At 41.8% G+C, this 19,226-nt stretch overlaps 1 protein-coding gene across 17 annotated transcripts in view; it reads left to right on the top strand.

The window, feature by feature from the left end:
* Positions 1-19,226, top strand: part of ZNF236 (zinc finger protein 236) — a 251,431-nt gene that overhangs the window by 26,851 nt on the left and 205,354 nt on the right. For all 17 annotated transcript variants that reach the window (XM_065585139.1, XM_065585137.1, XM_065585143.1 and 14 more), the window contains exons 4-7: positions 2,667-2,845; positions 8,926-9,050; positions 12,082-12,254; positions 17,587-17,733. In XM_065585139.1, the coding sequence (XP_065441211.1) occupies positions 2,667-2,845; positions 8,926-9,050; positions 12,082-12,254; positions 17,587-17,733 (624 nt within the window). The remainder of the gene's footprint in view (positions 1-2,666; positions 2,846-8,925; positions 9,051-12,081; positions 12,255-17,586; positions 17,734-19,226) is intronic.

The following is a 19,226-nucleotide window of genomic DNA, read 5'->3' as shown; positions in this document are numbered from 1 at the left end:
CACGCACACACCTGCTTGGAATGGACATGAACAACACATCTCGAAGAACAACAGTTACGAGAAGGTGAGTAACCGTTTCTTCTTCTTCAAGTAGTGTCCCTGTAGGTGCGATAGTGCCCCTGTGCCTGAGATCAGAGATCTTCAGTAGCAGTGCCCATTGGGCCGCACACGCGCTTCTCCCTGACTCGCGCTGTGAGTGGCATCTATATAGTGCTATGCCGTCCAGCCTCCCTTAGTTCCTTCTCAACCGCTTTTGGTCTGGGGTGGAATCCCAAGCAGAGCTCGTCATACATCCCTATCCTTTAGTAATGGTAGTGTTTCCGTTATTTTGTAGATATTAGCCATTTCCTTTATTTTTGTTTCTCCTGGTGGGAAAAAAAAATTCCGCTGCTCTTCACTACCTGATATTCTTTAGCTTAGTGTAGGTTTCCTTTTCTATGCCCTTTCCAATTGGGAAGTTCTCCCTTCTCGGAGTTACGCTCGCATCCCTGGGTTCAAGAGTTGCTTTTCCTGTCGTGAGGCCATTCCCATCAGTGATGGTCACTCGCGGTGCATATGCTGTCTTGGTGAGGAACACATCTCACAAAAGCATACCCACTGCCTCAAATTAAAGGCTCGGTCCAGAAAGAAAGAAATGTTATGGACCCAATGAGGCTTTGAAGCCAAAGGAAATAATATAGGTGATTCCTCATATAATGAACTTCTGTTCTTCCAGAGTTAGTTCCAGCAGAGACTGCTCCAATGCTGGTTTTGTGTGTGGAATCTGTAGTGTTGATTCATGTCTCTCAACTATGAGGGCTCTTCTGATGTTTCAGTAGAGCAAAGCTCCATCATCTTTCATGCCCCTGGGTTCTCCTAGACATGGATTATCCCTAGAGTCAATTAAAACTCATCATGCAAGTAGGGCTTTAAACATTTACTAGATGCGTATCAGCCAGGTTAGAGGAGGGTATTGTGAGCCCCCAGTCACTAATGAATTTATCCTCACAGTACCCCTGTGTATTTTGATGTCTTTTATATAATGGGAACTAATGCATAGGAATAACGTGTTTACCCAGAAAGTCTGGCAGAGCCAGAATTGAACTCTGAGCTTTTACCAGTGCAGTATTTTAATCACAACACCATTCTTCTTCTCATCCTGGAATCTGATGGTGCAGAGAGTTGTTATAAATTTCTTTCCATCAGTGGTACGTGACTCCCTCACCCACATACAACCACCTTCCTGTGACATGGATCTAATACAGTACTTATCAAGCTTATGGAATCACTGGTTAAACCTTTAGTAGTCTCTGAAGACTGCATCCTTAATGAATACAGTATTGGCTCGAAAAGTTAGTGTGAATCAGATTTTGATGGTTGATGCTCAGTGTGTTCCATAAGAAATATTGTAGCATATTGAACCTAGATTATATAGCAGACTCTTGCTCCCTACACATATGCTCTTGGAGCTAACCTTATGATTAGGGGTCTACTTAAATTATGGAGAAATCACATATTTTTCATGGGTCGGTCATGGCATAAATAGCAAATTTTGCAGATGTATTCATACCATGCCACTCTTGCTTCTGTACTGCTGCTGGTGGCGGCACTGCCTTCAGAGCTGGATGTTGGGCCAGGAGCTGTCAGTCTCTGAAGGCAGCGCTGAAGTAAGGGTGGCAATACTGCAATCCACCTACAATAGGCTTCTGTGACCCCCTTTTGTGTCGGGACCCCCAGTTTGAGAAATGTGTACTTTTACCCATACTTTTAACGGTCCCTTTCCCTTTTCCAGTGGCATAAGCTTTTGTTCAGAGATCAGTGACAAAACTAATTAGAGGTTTGGAAAAACTTTCACATAAAGAGTGACTAAAGAGATTGAAACTCTTTTAGTTTAGAGTAGATAAGTAGATACAGTGATAGTTGTTGTTCAGAATAGTAAATGGTATAGAAAAGATAGAGCAGGGACTTCTGTCTGCCCTTTCTCATAACTCAAGAACAAGAAGACTTCCAGTGAAACTGAAAGGCACCAACTTCAACTCTTTTTACAGAATGCACAATTAATCTGTGGATCTCGTTGATACAAGACATGATGGAGGCCAAGAGCATCCAAAAGGATTAGACACTTATGTAGATAATGAGAATATCCAGAGTTAAATGATTAAAGCTTTAAAAAAAATTCCACACGTTTTGGAAAGTTTTTAAACCCTTACATTTCAGGGCATGAGAAATCGTCTCTCTGTGTGTATGTCTACACAGCAATTAAAAACATCTGCGGCTGGCCTGGATCAGCCGATTTGGGCTCGTGGGACTTGGGCTGCAGGCTGAAAAATTGTGATGTAGGCATTTGGGCACAGGCTAGAACCTGACCTCTGGAATATCCCACAAGGTGGGAGGATGCCAGAGCTTGGGTTCTACCCCAAGCCCGAACATCTGCACCACAATTTTATAGCCCTGAAGCCTAAGCCTCATGAGCCCAAATTAGCTGACCTGAGCCAGCTGCTGGTGTTTAGTTGCTGTGTACCATACCCTGAGGGTCCAAGGAGGAAAGCCCACTTTTTTCAGAACTAAGCAAAAGTTAGATCTGGTGTAGCTTCTGAAAAGGTTTTTAAAAAAATCACTCCATGTTTATGGTAATATTTTAAGTATTTCATGATCTAGAGAATCAAGTTCTCTGTTATCTTTTTCAGAATCTTATTTGTTCAGAGTGTGGAGATGAGTTTACTTTGCAGACCCAACTGTCCATGCATATGGAAGAACATCGTCAGGAATTGGCTGGAAGCAGAACCCATAGTTGCAAGTCCTGTAAGAAGGAATTTGAGACTTCCTCACAGCTTAAGGAGCACATGAAAACTCACTACAAAATAAGGTGTGAATCACTGGATAAGTTATGCATATTCATGTAATAAGGGATGCTCCTTTGCAGCAGTAGAATATAGAGAAGCCTGAAAAGAACTTACTTCCGTCTGGCTCAGTCGGTGATTGCCTGGTCTGGTCTTGTACAGGCAGTGGGAATTGTCCAGCAGGGGCACCCTTATGAGGGTCCTCCATCCACCTTCAAGACCTACCACTTTAAATTCATGTTGTAAGTGTCCTACTGAGAAAGTGGCAGTGCTGTAGGACTTCATGCTGCTGAGTGTGCTCAAGCAAAAGCACTATGGATTTAGCTTGAAATTTTGCTTGAATGCGAACTTAACAAATCAGTCCCTTATTTGGGATTATATTTTCCATGATATTGCTGACTATCTGAGGCTGTAGTTTGGCTCTTTTTAAGTGTATACAGGTAACTTCTGTTGTGTTTGTGAGAGAGTTCGCTAGCCTTACGTAAATACTGATTTTAAAAGCCAAAGGAAGAGCATTATAATAAATATGACATAATTAACTTCAAGTTCTATGAGATAATTTGAGTACGTTTAGAAATGTAAAAGGAACTGAAATGGTATTATTTTTTATTTTTAATTCCTCACCGGAGTAGGCTGTGATTATATTAATAAGCCCATAAATATTAAAGAAAAAGAAAGTGTAGTTCCAATTGACGTATCTGTAAAGTATGTGTTTTAGAGTTCCTGATATATAGTGCTTTATCTTTGAGTAATGTTCCTGTGGGTGCTTCACTTGAGGTGCGCATGTGCCCTGTGCACCTTTGATCTGAAATTTTTGGCGGCAGTGACTGTTTGGTCTGCTTATACGCCCCACCTGTCTTCATGTGGAACACCAGAGCCAGCATTCCCTGTTCCCATTCGTTCCCCATCAGCAGTCTGCATTGCAGGAGGAAACATTTGAGGAGCAAGAAAGAAGGGGTGATGGAGGAGGCTACTCTTCAAACAAATGTTTCATCATCATCTCTGGTTAAAGCGGTTATGTTCCACCCATCTATTGGGGATGACTTCTAGGAGTTGGCGAAGAGAGTGGTGGACTCTCTCCGAATTCTGTTAGGAAAAAGTCCCAGAGATCCAGTGTAAATTGTTGGAAATTTTACACCCTCCACCTTTTGTGAATGAGCTGCTGTTGGAGCCTACCAAAATGGCTTGGCAAGTCACTGTTGCTCTCTCAGCTTCTCCCCCCCCATCCCCAAAGTTAAGAAGCTAGATTTAAAAAAAAAAAAAAAAAAATTTCCCGGCCAGGGACTCAGAATTTTTATTTTCTCATCCTGCCCCCAACTCCCTGGTGATGGAGACAGTCAACAAGTGGAACGGGCATCACCATTCAAAAGCAACCCTCTTGACAAGGACGAAAAGTATTTAGATTTATTTGGTAGCAAGATGTACTTGTCTGCATCCTGCAGTTTAGATCCGTGAAATATAATCACATCAACCAAGCCAAATTTAATTTTTATTGAGCGACTCCCACAAGAACACAGGAAGCAATTTCAGGCCATCATCGTGGAGGGACAGCTCCTGTTGGGGAGGACTTTACGGATTACCTCTACACTGCTGAGACAGCAGCTTGATCCATGTCCTCTACTGTAGTCGTTCACGATGCATTCTTCAGTCTTCATGGCCAGGACCACTATCAATATTGCGTCTTCCCTTAGGGCTATCTACCACCCAGAGGATGTTCATAAAAGTTACGGCGATAGTTGCTGCATAGCTTTTTCAATGGGGAGAAACCGTTTTTTGCTATCTTTACAATAGGCTCCAAAAGGGACCTTATTACACTGAAGTTCAAACTGCAGTAAACAAAGCCACCCCTCTACTCACAAGGCTCGGTCTTCAACATTGTGAAGTTCTCCCTTGTACTTGTACAACAGATAGAGTTTATAGGCACCACTCTTGATACCGTAACATCCAGGGCCTGTCTACCAAGGGACAGGTTCTTCACCCTGACACAAGTTGCACAAGTTCAATTAAGTCTCTCGACCAGATTCTGGCTCCAAGTCCTTGGGCACATGGCAATGTGCACCTTCATCATATATGCCCAATTACACCCGCACTGCTTCCAAGCCTGGCTCTGATCAGTCTACACCCCAAACAGGGACAGGTTGAACAAGTTGCTCTCTGTCCCTCATGTGTTAGTCTCCTTTGACTTGTGGAAGAATCTGAACAAAGTATGTTTAGGGGTTCCTTTCAGCTATCCCCTTCCCACTATTAAAATAGTTGCTGACACACCCCTGGATGGGAGCTCACAGGATTATAGCGTACAGGGCAGGTGGACCACTTGAGTCCACCCTTCAGATCAACATCCTGGAACTTATGGTTGTAAGGTGTGCCTGTCAGTACTTCCTTTCATTTGCATAATAACAGACCACAGGTCACTTTGCACTACATAAACTGGAGGGAGGGAAAGGGCAAGATCTCCTTCCCTCTGTACAGAGGACATGAAGTTATGGAACGGGCGCATAGCTCAGTGTAGTCTTCTTTCAATAGTCTCTCTGCCTGGTCTTCAAAACACCATAGCTGATGAACTCAGCAGACACTTCGCACAGGATCATCAATGGGAGCTCAGCAAGTCTGTACTCAGACTGCTGTTTCTCACCTGGAATTTTCTGACTATAGATCTCTTTGCCATCATCATCAAGTGGAGACGCACAAACTTGTGCTTGTTCCCTGGGTGATGTCTTTCTTCTCTCATGGTCCAAGAACCTTCTACGTGCCTTTCTTGCAATGCTATTAATCCTCATGGTCCTGAACAAAGTCAGGCAAGACATAACCCCACACATACTGATTGCATCAGCCTGGCCAAGGCACCTTCTCCGCTTCTTCTCTTGGCTGGCCATCAACTTACCCTCCAAACTTCTCTTGCAGGACTCAGGTAGCATTCTTCACCCCAACGTAAGCTTGCCTGGGATCTGGAAAGCACATAGAGATAGAGCTCTCCTGTTGGAAGCAGATGCAGAAGGTCCTGCTTAACAGTTGAAAAGGAGATCAGAAAAACTTAAGTTCAGCAGTGGAAAAGATTTTACCAATGGTGTGCTCACCGACATCTGTCTTCCGTTGATTCATCCATTTCAGAAGTTTTAGAATAACTTCTTATCCTGAAGAAAAGAAGTGGACTCCATTAAAATCCATCTGGCAGCCATTCACAAACTTCCTTTTGAACCAATGGCCACCTTTCCATGAAAACCACCTTTTTAGTGACCATTACTTCTGCTTGAAGAGTTGGTGTGCTAGGGTCTTTGATGGTTGACCCTCCTTACACTGTTTTCTTCAAAGATAAGGGGTTCTTCTGACCACATCCACAGTTCTTACCTAAGTCATTTCAGACTTGCATATAAATCAGACAATTCATCTCCCTATATTTTGTTCTGAACCCTATCAGAGTAGGGAAAATGCTGCCCTCCATAAACTGGATGTTAAGAGGGTTCTCTGGCATACATTTGGACAGGATTAAACTCTTCTGAGCCTCTCCAAGTTTATTTGTATCTTTATTTGTATTGTGGACCGAGCTAAAAGGAACTCCATTGTCTATCTGGAGACTTCCTAAATGGGTTTCTGCCTGTATCTCTTCTTCTATGAAGCCGCTAATGTACCATGCCCACCTAGAGACATAACCCATTCTACCAGATATGACTCCACATCTGTTGCCTTGCTAAAAGCTGTCCCTATAAAGTAGGGGTTCTCAAACTGGGGGTCGGGACCCCTCAGGGGGTCATGAGGTTATTACATGGAGGGGGGGGGTCGCGAGCTGTCAACTTCCACCCCAAGCCCTGCTTTGCCTCCAGCATTTATAATGGTGTTAAATATATAAAAAAGTGTTTTTAATTTATAAGTGGGGGGGGTCGCACTCAGATACTTGCTATGTGAAAGGGGTCACTAGTAAAAAAAAGTTTGAGAGCCACTGCTATAGAGCAGCGATTCTCAAACTTTATTGCACCGCAACATCCTTCTGACAACTAAAATTACTACATGACCCCAGGAGGAAGGGGACTGAAGCCTGAGCCCTGCCACCCCAGCTGGAGGACCCAAGGCCTTCAGCCCCAGGCAGGGGGGGGGCCTGTAACCTGAGCCCCACCGCCAAAGGCTAAAGCTGAAGCCTGAGCCTTGCTGCCCAGGGCTTTAGACCTCAGGCTTCTGCCCTGGGCAATGTGACTCGGGCTTTGGCCCCAGGCCCCAGCAAGTCTAACACCAGCCCTGGCGACCCCATTAAAACGTGGTAGCAACCCACTTTGGGGTCCCGAACCACAGTTTGAAAACTCCTGCTATAGAGGAAATAGAGCTGCTAATGTGGGTTTCGGTCTACTCCTTTTGACACTATGCCCTAGTGAATGCTTCTCAAGCAGATGCTGCCTTTGGTTCTGTAGTACTGCTCAGAAGTCACCTTAAGTGGAGTAACAAGAGGGACGCTACTTGAAGAAGAAAGAGATTACTTAGCATGTAAGTAACTGGTATTCTTTGAGATATGTAAACCTATGGGCACAGGTGTAATTTGACTTCTATATTTGGAATGGCAGCTCCAGTCAGACCAATGGGGCCTGCATGTGTGTCAGGGGGGAGGCAAAATCGGTGCCTGCTGAAGGCATCGCCTCTCCCCCAAACTACACCCATGCCTGTGGATGCTCCTTTCCCTCTGCTCAGGAGTCTGATCTTTTGTAGTAGAGAAGAAACTGAGTGGTGTTTGTCTGCCTCAGACCTCTATACCCTCTGGTCAAATGTGCATATGCACCCCAAGTGGAACACCCATAGGACATCCATCTTGAAGAACTCCACTTACTGTACTGGGAAAATAACCCCTCCTTCTTGTAATGTTTGCAAATTTTTAAAGACTAAGGAAAACAAAGAATGAAATAAATATGTAACTGTGATTTATTGGACAGTTACTTATTACAGATGGATAAGGAACCCAATATGTGGTTCCTGCAATGAAAGACAGCATTTCCTTTCTGTGTATTAGGATTATTTATCTTTTCTGAAAAGAAACTTTTGAAAGGCTGTCCTTTTTCAGATTTTCAAGTTTGTAATGTCATTAAGTGAACGCACAGCAGTCACCGGTAAAACTGTAGATGATTGATTTTGTTGTTGTTGTGAGTATCTAGGCCCCTTTCTTTTCCTGAATTCTTCAGTTTTTCTTCACTAGTCTGAAGGCCACACTAAACCCTTCTTTAGTTTGTAACCGTGTTCTAAAATTGTTCATTCAACTACTACCTCATTATTGTCAATGGATATTCACGGATGTAGTAATGACGCATGAAATGGAACATCATATAGCTTGCTTTTTCTTAGCTGTTCTGGTTCTGCTAGGCTGAGTAAAAAGTGGTAAAAAGTTATTTTTGTCACTAAAGTAAGCACGTTTCTTGAGTGAGAAGGTTCTACTTTTAAGTGCTCACACTTTCTTTTAGAATAGAAAGAGATACTGCTAGTTGCTATATCAACCTTGCAAAATTTACCAGGTCAGGAACTGAATTTGCTCATCTGCCACTTACTATGGTGATTGATGTTTTCAAAGTCATAGACATTTTATTCATTGTGAATTAATAGAATCTTGCAAAACTGCTTCATACCATCTTAGTCCCATTTATCACCTGATTAGAGAATACCAGATATTCAAATTTGTGAGGTTTAGATATGGACCTAGCTGACACCACCAAACTAGATTAGTTTAATTAAGGGTGTATTTGAAGCCTAGTCCAGTGACAGAGGCTTTTTCTCTTCTCCAGAAAACAACTTTTGTAAAATTGTGGTAGTGTCCTCCACCACACCTACCCAATTACACTAAGAAGGTCTTAAGATAGTTCATGAAGTGTCCATCGCTGTCATTGGAGAAATAAATATCAAAATTTATCAGGCAGAATGGTTAAAAAAATAAAAAATACTGGTGCTGCAGCTGTTGATTAGTTCTGTAATGTTAGCAAAAAACTATAGCACATGCTGTACAATGTCAATGAAGCTGCATTTCTGACCTAAATTTATTGTAAATCCAGAAAAAGTAGTTGTAATGAAAAGTCATCTTTTTCAAATATTTAATCTGGGGATAAAAAGTCTTTATTTGTAACTACTTTGTGTATGTTTCCAGGGTATCCAATACTAGATCTTACAATCGAAACATTGACAGAAGTGGGTTTACATATTCATGTCCGCACTGTGGAAAGACATTCCAAAAACCAAGTCAGTTAACCCGACATGTTAGAATACATACAGGTAAGTGGGAGTTTGTCTTTCTTAAAATAAATAAATAAAAATTGTGAGATGGGTAAGCACTGTTTTCTCTTAGCTGGTTCTGGCAGTAGCATCAGTCTATCTGGTTACTTATATACTAACTAGTCTTGCCTTTGTACTAGAGACTTATGTACTGCAGTTAGTGCATATTGTGCATAATTTTCTTTGTATTAAGCCAAGGAAATCTTTGTTCGGTGGGTTTTTATATTCATGGTGGTACAAATCTAGATTCTGCTATTCAAAGTGCTTTGCAAAATTTATTTTTGGGGAATACCTGATTTTATACTTGTGGAAGCAATTTCAAAATTCTCTAAAATCTGAATTGCATGATAGTTCATCTAAACACTCTAAACAAGGCCCAAAATACTCTGCAGAAAGCAGGATCTAAATTCTGTGTCAGAATTCTTGCATTCTCTTGATGTTTGGTGAGGCAGACTGGAAATACTACAACAGCTGCACAGACCCTTTTTTTTTTTTTTTTTTTTTTTTTTTTTTTTTTTTTTTTTTAAAGCATGGAACATGAAAATGAATAATAGTACAGAGTCTCATTTTTATTTTTGTTAAGTCTATTTATTTAAAGGCATTTCCACATTTTAAGTTTTTTCTGTGATTCCTTCAGGCATAACTGCATTGCTGAAGTTGTCAGTGGTGAACCTGAAGGTGTTGGTGGAGGGAAGATGAGTGGGAGGCACTTTAGAATTGCAGGATACGCACATTAGCTCGATGTTTCTGCTAAAATTATCAACACTGAAATAAATAGATGTTTGCATTTATATTCTTATATTTAGGTTTCAGACTTAACACATTGAGATGAATTGGGGCAGTTAAAGCACTTTAGCTATCCTTGCAGGCCGTCTGCCTGCTACACTATATTGTATATTTTCAGGGATTTTATGGCTAAGACCCTTTGTTTTCAATTTAAACTGATTTTTACTGAAAAAAATTTCAATTTTTTTTTAAACAATACTTTTTTTTTCCTGATTTCACCCTACTTTTGTATGATTCAAATATATAAAAAAATAATTTATTTTATTATAAAAATACAATAAATTGCATGAGATATGTATTACGATAATGCCTTAGTCTGTGTGTATATGCAGAGTTGCCAGTTGAAATAAGGCTATGTATTAGCTTAGAAGATACACACACTAAACAAGCATGCGTGCAAGCTCTGGAGTGCATGTGCATCTGAATGTACTGATGAATCTAATGCCCACCACATACACATTTCAAACCACATTGAATTCCATTAATCAAAACATTAGTCTGCTGAATACTTCCCTCCGTCCTTCCGTCCACCAAAATAATTTCTGATATTTACCCAGAAAAATAAATATTTTTTGTACCAATTTTCAGCTGTTTTTGTTGTTGTAGTAGTAAAGACCGATACATTCCTGGGAAAAATTAAATAAAATAAAAATAGAAAATGAAGGGCCCTATTTATGGCAAACATAGAGCTAGAAATATATACATTTCAACATGGTTCTGCAATGCATTGGGCTCTAAATGCAGTCATTAACAAAAATTGCAGAGGTTAACTCTTTATACTCATGCAGATATCTTATTCCTGATGACAATACACAGCAGGAATAAATGAACTCTCTTTTTCTAATTTCTAGGAGAACACAGGTGAATCCTATTGGTAATATTCCCAACCATTTCCCTCTGTACCAGTTTCCTTAATATAACAGCCATAGTACATGTGGACAGCTTAGTTTACTGAAAAGGGGAAGGTGAATTATCCATCAAACTTGCTCCTAGAATTGTGGTCAGTTCACGTTTTAATAGGGATATCCGTTTTAGGTTTCATATATTGAAGATCCAGAAAAGAAACACAAGAGGTCACTCTTACAACTGATTTTAAAAGTAGTCTCACAATTCAGTGTTGTATTTCCAAAGGTTAATTGAAAAGTTATTTTCCTGTTGAGTTCATTCTGTCTTGAATTTATTGTTCTACATACTTATATATTCTAATATAAATCTAAGAAACAAGATTGTACTTCATGGAGAGAACAGGAGTCCTTTAAATCCTTTGAACTTTTAGAAATTCGCAGTTCACTAGGAAGAATAAAAAGTGTGTATGTGTTGGTTGGAGGAGTGGGGGAGAGAAGATATGATCTCAGTGAAATGACTGCACATGAAATGGGTTAGTCACTAAATTCTAATCAGTTATAGCATATCTGAATATGCAAGGTTAATTTAACTCCATAGATCAGTAGATAAATCAATAGATAACACAGGGCCCCAAACACTATACCTCTACCTCGATATAATGTGACCGGATATAACACGAATTCTGATATAATACAGTAAAGCAGTGCTCGGGGGGGTGGAGGGGCTGTGCACGCCGGTGGATCAAAGCAAGTTCGATATAACGCTGTTTCACCTATAAAGCGGTACGATTTATTGGCTCCCGAGGACAGCGTTGTATTGAGGTAGAAGTGTATTTAGGTGTTGTACAAATGTAATAAAAATCAATTTTGTTGTCTTTTTATAAAATGCATTCTTTATATTTGTACAGCATCTCACCAGAGAGAGCCATAGTTACAGTTGTTTCATTGTTAGCCACTGTCTTCAAGCCCTTTCAGGAAAAAAAAATTAGCCTGTAGGGCCATGGAAGCAATTTCAATATTTTCTAAAATCTGAATTGCTAGTTAGGTCATCTAATCACTCTAAAAAAGGCCTCATATACTAGAAAGCAGCATCTAAATTCTAATCTCTTTTTAAAAAAAAAAAAAGAAAAAGAAAAAATACTTTTTGGATAACAAACATTAAAGGTAACATTGTTGTAAGTGCTATTTTTGAAAACCAAATAATCTATGCTAGCACGCAACATCCAAATAAGAGCAAATGGGCAGTTTAGTGATTGAGTTAGATGCAATGACAACAGATGGTAGACTATTACTGTACATGTAATGTGCTTTGCTTATGATGGCATTATTTTTCTCTCTAATACATAATGTCATTATTGGTAATGGATTTATGTATTTATTTATTTATTTATTTATTTTAGGTGAAAGACCATTTACATGTAGTGAATGTGGAAAAGCCTTTAACCAGAAGGGGGCATTACAGACACACATGATTAAGCATACTGGTGAAAAACCCCATGCTTGTGCCTTTTGTCCAGCAGCCTTTTCTCAAAAAGGCAATCTTCAGTCTCATATACAGAGAGTTCATTCAGAGGTAAATGCAATTTTGTTAATAATATGATTGCTGTTAAATATACTGCTTATCAATTTTTAACCTTTTCCTCTCCGTATTTAACCCACCCTATTTATATTACATCATATTCCAATGTTGTACCTTGTTGCCTGCACCCAACATGGATTATATGCTAAAGTAGAGATTACTGAGCAGTTTTGCTCAATTTGATCTAGTAATTTAGACTTGCTAAAATCATTAATCTGAATTAACATTTTTTTTATTAGTAGCAGAGGATTCATTTACTCTTTATCTTTCAAGTATATTGGTTTATGATGTATCAGCTGAGTAATTTAAGATAATTTTATTTATTACAATTTGTATTTTTTTTTTTAAAAACTATCCTTGGCTCTAGCTGCCTTTGATATAATTGAAAATACAAATGGGTAAAGATTTAACCGGTAGCTTTTCCAAAACTATAAGATAAGACAACCAGGCAGAGATTTCAAACCCAGACAATACCCCTCCGCTCATCAATACCAGGAAATAAATGATAGCCATTAGAAGGGGCTTTCTGGGTTACAGTTGGAGCAAAAGAAACTACCATGGAAGATACAAACTGTGGTATTGCAACTCTTCATTCTGACTTTTTTCTTTATGGTCTCTTGACACACATATTCAGAGATCTTAAATTCAAAAAGGACATTATAATCATGTAGTCTGACTTTCTGCATAACACTGGCTATACTACTTTATCTAGAAGTTTCTGCACTGATCCCAACAACTTGTGGTTGAACATATCTTTTCAGAAAGAAACTTAATCTTGGTTTAAAGGCTTCAGGTGATGGAGAATCTGCCATATCCTTGGTAAACTATTCCAATGGTGTATTACCCTGACTGTTTAAAAATTTGTGCCAGTTTGAATTTTTCTAGCTTCCAGCCAATGGAACTGGTTTTCAATTTGTCTGCTAGATTAGAACTTGGAAGTATAAGGTATCTTCTGCATGTTTAGCTACTTGTAGATTTTGATTTAGGGTTTGTCTACACACAGGTTTTGTACCAATTTAACTATATCAGTTTTGACACAGATACAATTCTGTGCAATTCTCTAGTGTGGACTCAGTTATCTGTCCTGGTATTAAAGTGGCTATATCATTGTAGCTTATTTTGGTAAACTCCGGTAAGCTGTAACTAGGGTTACCATATCTAACAAATAAAAAAAGAGGACCCTCCACGGGCCCTGGCCCCGCCCATTTCCCCACCCCTAGCCCCTCCCCAACTCCGCCCCTTCCCCACCCCAACTCCGCCCCCTCCTCCCTCCCACTCCCAGCCACGCAGAAAGGGCTGCCCGAGTGCTACCGGCTTCACGGTTTGCCGGGCAGCCCCCAGACCCTGCGCCCCCGGCCGGTGCTTCCCCAGCGCAGCTGGAGCCCGGGAGGGGCACAGGGTCTGGAGGCTGCCCGGCAAACTGTGAAGCCGGTAGCACTCGGGCTTTGGGCAGCCCCCTTGCCTCCGGACCCTGCGCCCCCAGCCGGGCACTTCCCCTCCTGGGCTCCGGCGGCGCAGGGTCCGGAGATATGGGGGCTGCCCGAAGCCGGTAGCACTTGGCTCTTAAACAGAGCCGAAGAGTCGGGGAGGAGCAGAGCCACCGCGGCCAGAGGCTCTGCTCCTCCCCTGACTCTTCGGCTCTGTTTAAGAGCCGAGCTGCCCAAGCGCTACCGGCTTCGGGCAGCCCCCGTGCCTCCGGACCCTGTGCCACCGGAGCCCGGCAGGGGAAGTGCCCGGCCGGCGGCTGGGGTCCGGAGGCAAGGGGGCTGCCTGAAGCCCATAGCGCTTGGGCAGCTCGGCTCTTAAACAGAGCCGAAGAGTCAGGGGAGGAGCAGAGCCACCATTTTCCCGGACATGTTCGGCTTTTTGGCAATTCCCCCCGGACGGGGGTTTGAGTGCCGAAAAGCCGGACATGTCCGGGTAAAAGAGGACGTATGGTAACCCTAGCTGTAACAACAGAAACACCTTTATACCAGGATAGCTGCATCTACGCTAGGAAGTTGCATAGATGGAACTGTGTGTGTTTCAAGACTGATATACCATATATGCTGGTTTATAAGCCAAGTTTTTTTTAGTAAAAAGGGGAAGCATCAGAGAAGGGGGTTGGCATATGAACAGGTATAGAGAGGGAGAGGTGGGACACAGCCCCTCCCCCCAACAGAGGGAGCAAGGAGAGGCAGTACAGCCAGCAGAGCCAGAAGGGTAGAGGCGGGGCCAGAGTGTCTCCACTTCTGGCCATGCTGCTCTCTCCCCAGCCTCCGAAGCAGCTGCAGCTCCAGGGCTGGCAGGCTGCAGCCGTGATGCTCGGCCCTGCCCCCCAGAGCAGGCTGTGGCCGCGCTGCCCGGCCTGCCAGAGCACACTGCGGCCGTGCTGCCTGGCCCAGGCCGCTGGAACGTGCTGCGGCTGCGCCGTCCGGTCTGGCCCGCCGGAGCAGGCTGTGGCTGCGCTTCCCAGCCTGCCGGAGCAGCTCCAGCCAGGCCAGAGACATCCTCCCCAGATAAGGTGGGAAGGGATGGGATGGGGAGAGTGTGGGAGTCCCGGGCTAGGGGTGGGGTCTTGTGGGGGGTTGTCACAGGGGTTACTTCCCTGACCCCCCAGTTACCCTCCCCCATAAATTTCCTCACCAGTTGCTGTCCCGGCCCGTCAGGGTAAGCAGCTGGCGCGCCAGGACACTTTGTTTACTTAGGTTTACCTCCGTGCCTGCGGACGCTCGAGGTAAACAAACTATCTCGGCCCACCAGCGGCTTATCCTGATGGCCCGGGTGCTAAAGTTTGCTGACTCCTGAATTCTAGGGTCGGCTTATGAATGGGTCATAAACGTTTTCCATTTTTACTTATCCATCTTGGGGGTGGGAGTTGGCTTATAAATAAACTGGCTTATGATCGAGTATATAAATTGTTAGAGAAGCCATTGGTCACCTTTGCTTAAATAAGCTAAATAGATTAAACCTTTTCAGTCTCTCATTAAGGTGTGTTTTTCAGACCCCAAATCACTTTTCTGCCTTTCTTAAAATAAATAAGAGAGTGGAGAGTGTTAGTATGGATTGCAAAACAATGGATATGGAATTACAGTGTAGTAGTTGTCTCACCAATGCCAAAATAGTATCACCTCTCCGCTTCTATTATGTAGTCTTCTATTTGTACATCTAAGAATTGTGTTAACCCTTTTATCTACAGTATTACACTGGGAGCTCATGTTTGTTTGACTATCTTCCATGTCCCTTAAGTTCTCTTTAGAGTCACTGCTTTCTGGGATCCAGTTCCCCATGAAACAAATATGGCATACCATTCTTTGTTACTTGATATATGACTTTGTATTTAGCTGTATTAACGGGCAATTTTATTTCTGTCCCACTTGTCAAGTTGTTCAGATCTGTCTCTGTGACTGGTCCTAGTTATTTACCACTTCATCTGTAAAAACTTTATTAGCAATGAGATTCTTCTAGGTAATTGATCAAATTATTGAATAGCATCAGGTTGTTGTGGGATCCTCCTAAAACATCCTCATTTATTGATTGATTTCCCCCCCCCCCCATTCCCAATTTTAAGATCTATCATTTGATCATGCTCTCCTAGAAACATTTTCTTCCAAAGGCCTTGTCATGTTATGCAGTCCTTGTTCTGATCCTGCCTCTAGAGTCGTCTTTGGTAGATCCTTCACTTTCTCTTTCTCACATTCCCTGGTATTTTCTCAAGAATGTATACTTGCCCCTCCTATTTTTTTTCCACACTCTCTTTGACCAGTCTCAGATCACATTGGTTCAACCACCACCTCTACTATGATGGCTCATGGGTCCTACTTCCTGCATTTAGTGTTGTATTTCTTCTTCTCTCTGATACCTCTTCTTGAATATCTTGCTACCAGCTCTGGCTCAACATGGGAAAAGCAGAACTTCATCCCTCTGCTTTACTGTGTAGTCAGCCATGCACGCCATACTCTTTTACAGGCTTGCAACATTGGGATAATTTGGATAGCTCATTCTTTCCTTTCCTCCTACCATGTTGCTATTGTTGCTATATCCCATCAACATTTTTCTCTACATCCTCTTAAAAAATTCTTCCTTTTCCTCTGCTAAAATTTTTGTATGTCCTTATTTTTTGGTCTTTTGCTTCAACTACTGCAACCTTCTTCTCTTTTGGCTTCCCTTATTTTGACCTATTCCTCTTCAGTTTGTACAAATCTTGCCACCAGATCATCTACCTTGCCCACCACTCCAGCTATGTTTAACTTCTTTACAAATCCCTTTAGTGGCTTCTTCTGACCTTAATTATCAATTTTTTTGTCCTTGCCTTCAAAATCCTTTTACAAACTCTTGCCTACCTTTCTGATCTTGTTTTTTCTTCCTCTGTTCAAGCTACAAGATTAAATGTCCTTGCCCCCATCTTCATGTGTTCTTTGCATTTTAGTTTTTGTGCTTTCTTCTATGTAGCCCTATTTGTCTCTAACCAAGTCCACCCTGCCTCCATCTTCCATTCCTTGATGAACACACAGTTTGAAAAATGTCTACACAGAAACTACCCCAAGGTCGAAACCTAATACAAAAATCTAAAACAAAAATTCCACAACAAAACCTCATACAAAAAAGCAAATGAACAAGATGCGTTCTCTAAGCATCACCACTAACTCACTTGCTTTTTGTTGCTTTCCATTTCCAGTCTTTCATCTGTACATTACTTGGATTATCCTCTTCAGTTAGGAACCTTGTTCTTATTTATAAACTGCCTTATTGGATTTTTGTTTCTATATAAATATTGCTTTAATGCATGGATGAGATGGAGAGGAAAAAAGCTGGAAAACCACTGGCCAAGGGCATTTTTCTTTTTCATATTAATATACTCTCTGCGGATATGTCTACACAGCAAAGAAAAACTCGCAGCTGGCCTGTACCATCCGACTTGTGCTCAGAGGGCTTGGTCTGCAGGGCTGTTTCATTGCTGTGTAGATTTCTGGGCTTGGGCTGGAGCCTGAGATCTAGAACCCTGCGGGGTGGGTGGTTCCCAGAGCCCCGCAGCCCAAGCCTTACAGGTCCAGGTCAGCTGGTACGTGCCAGTCATGGATTTTTCTTTGCTGGGTAGACATACCCTGAAGTTCCACAAAAGCTCCCCATGACAACAGATGATGATCATGTCACTGAATGGTGATGGCCGTGGTCCAAAAAGTGATACTCAATTGTTCTGTTAGCTGGAGGTAAATAGCATTGAAGAAATAGCTCATTTAAAAGAAAGTTATCTAAGACTATATAGTATATTTATTGTTTATAAATAAAGAAAAAATTACAACTGGAAAAATCTTGGAAAAAAAACATATTTTCTTTATTCCTTAAGGTGAAGAATGGCCCTACCTATAACTGTACAGAATGTAGCTGTGTTTTCAAAAGCTTAGGCAGCTTAAATACTCACATCAGCAAGATGCATATGAGTGGTCCACAGAACTCAGCAAGCACTACTTCAGAAGCATCTCATGTTACAACGGTAAACTTAACTTACTTTCTATATTGTGCTAGTGATTTTAAAAATTTAATAAAATTGGATATTTTTAATAGATATGATTCTCCTTCAGATGGTATTAGAACTCTTAATATATTTCTTATGTGTTTCTTCTGAGGCCTTAAAAGAACTAGCTATGTTTGTACAGAATAGTGTGAGTAAATTCAAGTTTATGAAGAGTCGGTGCATGCAATAGGAAAATGTGTTAAAGATGAATGATGGTGCATACAAGTACTGAAGATGCCTTACTAAATGAACTCCCTTTTATTTCCTAGGGGAAAACAGCTCTGCCTTTTTGCAACCCCTTCCACCCCATGGTCCAATAACTTTCGGGCCTGATTTTTTTCAAATTTGCTGAGTATCATTAACTTCAGTTGGAGTTCAGGGTGTGCAACACTTTTGCAAATCAAGCCCCTCATATTCTCCTCTTATGACAGACATCAGTTATGGCTCCAAGAGTAGTCATCAATGGTCTGCTGTCAAACTGGGAGGATATGTCTAGTGGACTCTTCAGTGATCTGTTCTAATCTGGTACTATTTAAGAGTTTCATTAATGACTTGGATGAGGAAGTGGAGAGTATGCTTAAAAAAATTATGAATGACACCCAAGCTGGAGTACTGGATTAGAATAGTTTAATCTATGTTAATTAGAAGGAATCTCCTTATTCCCTCAGAGCGCTTGGGAATCTTCTGGCATTGGGACCCAAAATAGATTTTTTAAAAAGGGCATGTCATGCCCAGCATCTGCTCTGGAATTGGATGTATGCATCTGGTGCCCAATATGCCTAGGCAGCATGTGCTCCCCTTCACCGTCTACAGTGTGTAAGATTTTTGCCCAGGAGTCAACAGGAACAGCAGTTAAGGCTTCAGGCCACTTGGCCTTCGAAGGACTGAAGGTGGGCAAACTACCCTTGGGTCTGAATTCTGCATTTTGTCTGGAATGGCCCACTTCTGTGCCTAAGAGGCAGTTAGCAGCATTGGCTCCAGCTGCTATCAAGGGTTCAATTAGTGGATCTCTTCAACCCAAGAGCAAGACCTCTGCTACTAAACATGATTGCCATCTGACAAGGTCCCAATGTCTAAGCCAACCTCAGTGCCTGCTTACCTTTACTCCTTATCTTTGAGCCTAGCTGAATTGTCGAGTTAATCCGTTCCTTTCTCCCTACCTCCCCTTTGGCCTCTTGCAACCTGCAAAGGAATTTTTCACTCCACACTCATGCCTTCGACCCTTCCCAAGATACTTTCCCATGCATATGTAAGTGTTAGCAATATACAGTGCTGGTGTTTACCCAGGAAACCCCATGGCGGGGTGGAGAGGGAATTTTTATTGTGACTGTGACACTCTGACTCTGAAGAAATTTGAAAAAGAAAAAGTAGTACCACCACACTTCCTCACCTGGTCTGGTGCAGGAGCCCTACGTGCTGGTCTTTGCAGTTCATTTCCTACTATTATTGGCACCAGAACAGCATATTTAGCC

This window comes from Chrysemys picta, chromosome 2 (genome assembly GCF_011386835.1).
Source record: "Chrysemys picta bellii isolate R12L10 chromosome 2, ASM1138683v2, whole genome shotgun sequence".
Classification (NCBI taxonomy): domain Eukaryota; kingdom Metazoa; phylum Chordata; order Testudines; family Emydidae; genus Chrysemys; species Chrysemys picta.
This window is presented reverse-complemented; position numbering and strand designations above follow the sequence as displayed.